This window comes from Larimichthys crocea, chromosome XII, assembly GCF_000972845.2.
Source record: "Larimichthys crocea isolate SSNF chromosome XII, L_crocea_2.0, whole genome shotgun sequence".
Classification (NCBI taxonomy): domain Eukaryota; kingdom Metazoa; phylum Chordata; class Actinopteri; family Sciaenidae; genus Larimichthys; species Larimichthys crocea.
In genome coordinates, this window is record NC_040022.1 from 17,969,780 (window position 1) to 17,977,415 (window position 7,636).

The following is a 7,636-nucleotide window of genomic DNA, read 5'->3' on the forward strand; positions in this document are numbered from 1 at the left end:
CAGAGCCAGTGTTTAGTTTGTCCCTTCTGGGCTTTCATTTTAAATGTGTGTGTTACAATGTTCAGTATATGTAAGACTATATACTGTAAATGCAGCTACTTGCTTCTTTCCTCTTTATTAGAAAATACAAAGTAGAGTGAGACAGACTGAACATGTCAATGTCATAAATACACAGCTGAAACAAAGACATACTCTCATACAGCTTCACATTGATAAAACACAGACTGAATTCATATGCACCTTCAAATTAAAAAGCCCTTTAAAGGAATAGTCACTTCATACAGCTCTAATATGGTGAACAATAGTAAACACACAGACAAGACCCAGTTCAGACAGAACAAGAATTGTTGTTCTTTCTTAACAAGTATTAAATACTAGTTTTTTAAGTTATAACAGATAAGCTTGACTCAGATGTCACTCTAGTCCACAGCAGGTAGACTCCTCGAGGGTTAACAGTACAATAGATGGTGCAGAGCTGTAAGTAGCTGACTGTTCACAGAGGAGATCGGGAACATTCAGGGTTGAACATTTATTTCACCAAACAGCTCGTACATTAAAGAATTGTAAAACTGTCCAACCATCGTCAGAGCAGCCAATAGTCTGACAATATAATGCCTTAAGTAGATGCTTTTCCTGTCTTGGTTACAGCTAACACTGCACAATTAGAGCCCTTTAAATGCTGAGTTTAAGTACTTTGTACCATAGCTGCCATAAAAAACAAACATTTTAACTCTTTACTGCAGGCCTGTGGACCATCAAGTCAAACGTGTTTTGAATGGATACTAATTTAAATACATGAAGCAATTAACGGGTCGATGAGAGAAAAAAAAGAGTTCCCCCTCACTTGGAAACGTACCAGATGTCTGTGCTCTTGTTCAGGTAATCTCTCCACACAGGGATGTAAAAGATCCCGTGTCCTCATAAAGGGACAGACTTTATCCTCTGCTGGGTTAGAATTTGTAAGTTGAATATAAAGTATAAACACCCCTTTGTCTCTGCAGCATCTAATTATGTTGCCGTGAGATTCCTGCGCCGGTTTCACAGGTCTGTGAACAGTGGGTGCTGCAGGGCCTGAGCAGCTGTGATCCTTGTGGCAGGATTCAGGTCCAGCAGCTGGTCCAGCAGGTCATAGGCCTCGTCGGGAACTTTGTCCCAGCCCCGCTCGTCTTCCTCTACCTTGCGGCTTGTCACTGAGCTTTGTTTGACATAGCGAGTAGTTTCTGAGCTCTCTGAATGTTCCTGGTGGTTTGGGAGAGTCTGACCTGCTCCGTTTATGTGTTGCTTGGACGTTCTTTCACTGGGACAATGTGTTGGCGTGTTATCTTTATGACGATGGGTGACTGTGGAGTCTTTGCTCGCTTCAGGGAATGGCGGGACTTCGTCGTCTGGTGACGGCCTCCGCCCTCTTAGCGTCTCGCACAGTGTCCTGAGGTCCTGACGAGGCAACTCCCGACTGCACACCACTGCTTTACCTGAATGACGATCAAATACAGGTTCGTTACCTGCACAGAGCCTTCCATACGTCACAGTGAGGCTGAATCTCAATCACAATACAAAAGCAGAGGGATACGTTTCAAATATTTATACACACCAAAGGCCTTGGCAGCCTGGATGGTCTCTCTGGAGCCTCGTATGGTCATAATCTGAGTTAGCGCTATCAGGTCATCACTGGCTTTGAAGAACGGGTAACGGCCACTGAGCAGGGAAAGCAGGATCACACCAGCTGACCACACGTCTATGGCTGCAGTACAGGAAGATAAGACAGAAAGAATGAGAGGTGAATGAACATGTCGAGTGGACAGGTTTGTGTTTTAAGCTTGGGTACAGCGGTCATATTTGTGTGGTTAACAATGAAATGCCAACCTGTTCCTTGGTTGGGACACTTTGTCAGGACTTCTGGTGCTCTGAATCCTGGGGTTCCTGCCCTGGGAGCTACTTGCTGCTTCCTTTATTAATAAGAAAACAACACAAAGAAGGGCTTAGAAAAACACAAATCAGTGAGAGAATAGCAAAAATACTGACATTTAAGACCCATTTTGCCACATTTCTACCGTAAAAAATAACATTTTTAAAATAATTTTAATGCTAAACTGTCGTGTAATCAGGTGAATGGTGTGTCTGTCATTCCCCGTACACCTCTTTCTGCACTATGTAATAACGTGACAGAGGCTGTTGATGGAGGAAGCTAGACAGACGCCGAGCTGGGCTTCTTGCTGTTGGACTAGTCAGTAATATTATCTGGCTGCTATGTCGTCTTGTGTTGTTGCACTTGCTTGATGTTTGGCTGACTTCTTTTAATCATAAATAATATCATAAACACATATATACAACTGTCTGACTGTATTTACGACAGTGTTATCGTATTCTGAAGAATAAAATAATTTCCGTCCCCTTCTTTTCTCTCTCTCTGTCTTTTTTTCTGTTACCTCGACATGCAGACGTTGCAGACACGATCAGTCAGGTAGCAGTTACAGGTGAGACTCTGCTGTACGGTCCTCTGAGGTTTCTGACTGCTGCTCTGGGCCCTGACAGGCAGCAGGCTACGGCTGGCTGAAGAATACCTTCGGGTGGCTGGGTCCTCTGTCTTGCTGGGCTTCACCAGCTGAATAAAAGATTTTATTAAAAACAAATACATTTTTTGAAAACTGAAAAATAAAACACCCTTCAAATGTCTGAAGAAAAGGTGAAGAAACTTTCCTTTGTCTGTAATTTTAATGGATTTGACACATACAATGTCTGCAGTGACAGAGATCACTCCATTAGAATAATAGAATAGAATAGAATAGATCTTTATTACTACTAGGGATAACTAGAGAAAATTCTTGTGTCTGACATTTAAGTCAGATGTATAACCTTTACACCTTAGTAATTACTGCCATCTTGTTCTAGAACCTAATATCAAGTGAAACCTCTTATTCTTCCAAAACTTTACTCGCTCACCTCCGTCTTAGCGGCAACTTGTTTGGTGGTGGACGGAGCTGGAGTGCAACTGTTCAGGTTCCTTTCTCCAAACACAGGCCGTGGCACTTTGCGTAGTCCCGTCAAGTCCTGGAGAAAACAAACACGAACAGCAGAATTTAGCTAAAGCCAACACATCCGTGCAGAAAGCAGCGGACAAACAGAGATACTTTAAAAAGGGGTAGGGAAAGTATTTTGAAGTCGGGTTGTATGAGGCACTTATGGTCAAGGTATTTCAGGGAAACTGGCACAGAAGCAGAGCTGTGTGGATCAGCACAGACAGAAAAACAGCAAGGTAAAGTGCTGAAAATATTCTTAATATAGTATACACTTAAAAAGATATTGGGCCTTCTTTATGTAGCCAAATCAGGTTTTCTTTTTGCTGATCCTGTCCACAGCAGTGCATAGCTCTGCTTCTGTGTCGGGATCTCTGTCTGCTTCTTCAGAGTGTGGGCGCACTGCTCGCCATCTACTGTATGAGATACAATAACTATGGGTAAGTACAGTAGAGATAATAACCCAAACTATCCCTTTAAAAAATCCATACAGGACATTCTTAACCCAACTTCAGGTTTGTGATATCACAGAAATTACAACAGACACGAGGAAAGATCAAATATTGACACCTTTGTGTGTTTTGTGCGAGAGGTGGAGGTGGTGACGGTGGTGGTGACAGAACGAGCTTTTTTAACCAGTGCTTTCCGAGAGGCTGAAGAAGATGTGGTTGTGGAGGAAGAGGAGGAGGAAGGTGGTAAAGTCGTGGACTGCCGTGGTGGCAGAGGTAGCGAGGTTGAAGCTGTGGTGGTTTTAGGAGCGGGCCTAGGTGATGCTTTGCTCCGCTGTGCTGTGTCTTGTTTCCCCGTGGACCCTCCACCTTTTTGAGATGATCTCTGCCTCACCACCTTCAGCAGCTCAATCTGGGTTTCCTCTGTGCCCTGAGCCAGGCCGAAGTCCACCAGTGCATACCTGCACACACATTTTAAAACAACTGAGTCAATACGTTGTGTTCAAAACCCCAATTACCACGATCAGTGGTCAACAATTATGCAGCTGCATGTATCACAGAGGGGTGTGACAACTCACATTTTGCTGCTCCTGTTGTAGAGGAAATTGTTTGGTTTGATGTCTCGGTGAATGATACCAAACTGGTGGATATGTCTCAGAGCCTTCAACAGGTGATAGATGTACAGACGGACCTCTTCGAAGCTCAACGAGCCAATGATGTCCTGATGAAGACATTTCGATTCAATCAGAAGTGATTAATATGAACTACACTGAGGAAGCTACTAACTGATCAATGCTTTTTACATTACATACAGTCCGTGCAAAAATCAATACGTCACTGAAAGAAGCTTCGCGCTCGACAGAAACTGATGTGTAACAACGCGCATACCACGATAGCTTGATGCTCCATATAGGGCATGACGATCACCACGTGGTCCTCCTTCCTGAAGCAGTACGTCACCCCCATCACATTTTCTCTGCCGCTGCAAAGTGAAAAGAAAATTATAAATAAAGTTTCAAGGTGTGGTTTCTCTGAGAAACATCATTTGCAAGAATTAGAAGAAAACACACTGATGAAACATAAATGCACGTTTATATATTCAAGAGAGCGTCTTGCCAAACCAGTCATCAGTGTACTGAGGTGCGTAGGTTCAGCTGAATCAAACGCTAGACAAATGAAGAACCCACACACCAATTTACTGCGCATTAAAAATAACCTTTAAGGAAAGATTATTCAAAAGAGTTCTTATTACTGAATATTTTAAGATTTGTGAGCACACAACTCTCTCATTATGTGTCAGCACTGCAGCTCGTCTCTAGTATAAGTATGAAACTCTCTGACTGCAACACACACAGAATGTATTGTCAAGACAACAAAGTATAAAAGGAGTTTTAAAAAAGGGAACGACATTATAAATAATACACGAAGTCTAGATGTATTTGAAGATGTGACATAAACAACAGTACTGGACTCACCCAGCGACAGTGAGACACTGAAGCTCAGCGGCGATGCGTGTAGGGTGGCTGGTTGGGATGAGGTGTTTCAGGGCAAACATCTCTCTCCTCCCATCCCGCATCTGAGCCTCACCCAGATACACCGAGCTGAACGTACCTGATGCACAGATACACAGCGCGACATGAACACCTTTTCTGCTCCAGCGAACGAGTGACTGCCGTATTAGTTTTAAACAAACAGTATATAAACTCCAAAGTTGTCGATAAAGTTGCGAGGAGCACGTACCTTCTCCAATTTTGTCTATAATGCGGAAAACCTTGGCTAGCTGAGGGACAGCTTTGTAGAGGAACTCGATGTCTATCTCCAAATCCCCTGGAAGAAAAACACACCTCATTCATATTGGCGAATAGTGTGTTACAGATTGCAATGTGAAGAGTGATAACAGGCTTTCATTTAAGACAAGTGACATGCAGCTAATAAAAGACAAAATCAACACTTGACTGAGACATGAAAATAAAAGTAACAAAGTACAAATACTAAGACAAATACAATTGAAACAGAAATATAACAACCAAACACACACCAGCATAGAGGAGATTACAGTCGTACATTTTACTGTACTACTGACTTCATACTTTAATACAACAACTGACATTGTTGTCAGTAAAACTATACACTGTTAATGTCCTGATGTTTAAACCTAATTCATTTTTTCCATTTTCCGTTAAACACATCTTCTTTCACTCTTAGAGAATAATCATTTAGTCATTTATCCCATCATGAATATTTCCTGTACTATATCTAACCACTGTTTTAGTCCAGGTGGGTCTATTTCAAGCCATTTTTTCTTGTGATGGCCTGAATGTTATCGTCCTTCCACACCACATTAGTTATACTGCCAGGTATAAAATGGAACATTTCATGGGATTTCAATACCCTAAAACACCTCATTCAATACTATTCACTCCCTCCCAAAATGATTCTATTTTTAGGCAACTCCAGAAGATAAGTGTATGATTTGCATCTGTTTGAAGTTTGAGGTTGATTTGTCATATGCAGGTTAACACTGGGTCAACAGTGCAATGAACAAGAGCAAGAGAATACAAAATACTCTAATAAAATATTTAAAATAATTTGTTTGAATCCTCTATACAGTGTACAAGGTTGTGACAACTATACTCAAGTATTACTGTATAAATAGATATGAACATGATATCTAAATAAGACAGTGTTGCCCTCATTGCTTCCAGCATGTATAGCAGCATTTATAGTACGTGTGAAACTAATTTGATTTTTCCCATTTAAATTCTCTCCAGTTATGTGAATCTGTGGATATCTGTTGTGTTACACACACATGATACCTTTCTTCTTCATTCAATTCATTTTTTCACACTTCAGATTGACATTAAACTCTGATAAAGCTCAAATAATAATGATAATATTCTCTCAGCTGAAGATTCTTCAGTACAAAACACAGTAAATTTCCTAAATGTTGACTCAAACATCCCTGGTAAGTAAAAAGTGTTGAACTTACTCGGGACTTTGCTCTTCCTGTGACCTCTGACAGATTTAACAACACATCCGTCAGTGCTGATGCCTTCAGTGCAGAGAGGAGACAGCTCCATCTGGACGGACACAAACTTTACGTGTTAGCTGTTTTAACACACGGTCAGGTTCACTTCAGGGACTGGTGTTGAGCTGGGCGGTGTATAAAGAGCCACGTTCACTTGATAAAGTCATGAGTTGTTGTCAAACGGACTGGCTTCCTCATCACAACAAAATTAGCAGTCAGTCAGTCAGTCAGTCAAACAAAGATGAACTTACCGCTTCAGTTCGTCGTGAAGTTTCTCAAAGTAACGTTTCATAAACACGCCGTGCAGTCATGAGCTAATGCTCCATCGGTGAACACTTACATACATACAAATGTCTCTCAGTCTGCGGCTGGATAATCTGATCAGACTTTCAGGATGAAGCTTTTCCGCCAACAACAAACTCCGCGCTAAAAGTGACGTCGCACGTCTCGCGCGACATCGGCGCTCTCGCGATATCGGAACACGAAGAAGGAGGGTCTGTCTATGGCGCGAGACCTCTTTCAGCCATGGACCCCTTGGACAAAAGACAAACGGAACAGGGACACCCACATGTAATTCATTAAAGAAAGTTTACCATTTTAAGCCTGGCCTATAAATTTTTAGATTTACTTAATTCACCTTTTATTTCACCTTATTAACCTATTTATGTGCTGGGTTATTAACTTATATGTTTTTATGATTGATAAAACGTTTATGCATAATGGAATAATTTATAAATAATGTATGAAAAGTAATAGTTTTTGTCAGAAGTAGCTTATTATTGCATATTAATGCTTGCAGTTTACTCAATATCGTTTTTGTTATATATTTTTAAAATCTTTTTAGAATCAGAAATACTTTATAATTGTTTTTGTTACAGCAGCTCCCAAACAGTAAGTAAGATAGTAAGTGATAGCAAGAAAACAAAACTTTAACAATATACACCTATCCGATATCCTATTTTAACACTATATACACATGTATAAATAACAGTTAAATAAAAACAATAAAATAAAAACCAACAGTGAACTATGCAATATGTAAATCTGAAACCTTATAAAGAATTTAGTTAAATTTAGTTTAAGAATGTAGTCTAATTCTCACAAATTATTTTGGTGAAATTTGTCACTTATTATGACAAAAATCG

The 7,636-nt window shown here is 40.6% G+C and overlaps 1 protein-coding gene across 4 annotated transcripts; it reads right to left on the minus strand.

Annotated features, from left to right (window-relative positions):
- Positions 1–90: 90 nt before the first annotated feature.
- On the minus strand, positions 91–6,979 carry cdc7 (cell division cycle 7 homolog (S. cerevisiae)). 4 transcript variants are annotated; one of them, XM_010733408.3, is made up of 12 exons: positions 6,743–6,979; positions 6,453–6,543; positions 5,204–5,290; positions 4,939–5,074; positions 4,352–4,445; positions 4,042–4,184; positions 3,585–3,924; positions 2,941–3,048; positions 2,427–2,602; positions 1,864–1,946; positions 1,592–1,741; positions 91–1,472 (listed from the first exon to the last, which is right to left on the minus strand). In XM_010733408.3, the coding sequence occupies exons 2-12, from the start codon at positions 6,541–6,543 to the stop codon at positions 1,039–1,041; spliced, it is 1,842 nt and encodes a 613-aa protein (XP_010731710.3). In that variant the 5' UTR covers positions 6,743–6,979; the 3' UTR covers positions 91–1,038. The 4 variants fall into 4 exon arrangements, with proteins under 4 accessions (XP_010731710.3, XP_019114611.2, XP_027140750.1 ...); XM_019259066.2 differs by having other exon boundaries at positions 6,453–6,616; XM_027284949.1 differs by having other exon boundaries at positions 3,861–3,924; positions 6,453–6,616; positions 6,743–6,978.
- Positions 6,980–7,636: the final 657 nt, after the last annotated feature.

Coding starts and splice junctions, on each gene's coding strand:
- cdc7 (XM_010733408.3), bottom strand. CDS start 6,543: ATGGAGCTGTCTCCTCTCTGCACTGAAGGCATCAGCACTGACGGATGT. Junction 4,185..4,351: donor TGGAGCATCAAGCTATCGTG/GTATGCGCGTTG, acceptor TGTCTTCATCAG/GACATCATTGGCTCGTTGAG. Junction 1,473..1,591: donor CCAGGCTGCCAAGGCCTTTG/GTGTGTATAAAT, acceptor ATCGTCATTCAG/GTAAAGCAGTGGTGTGCAGT.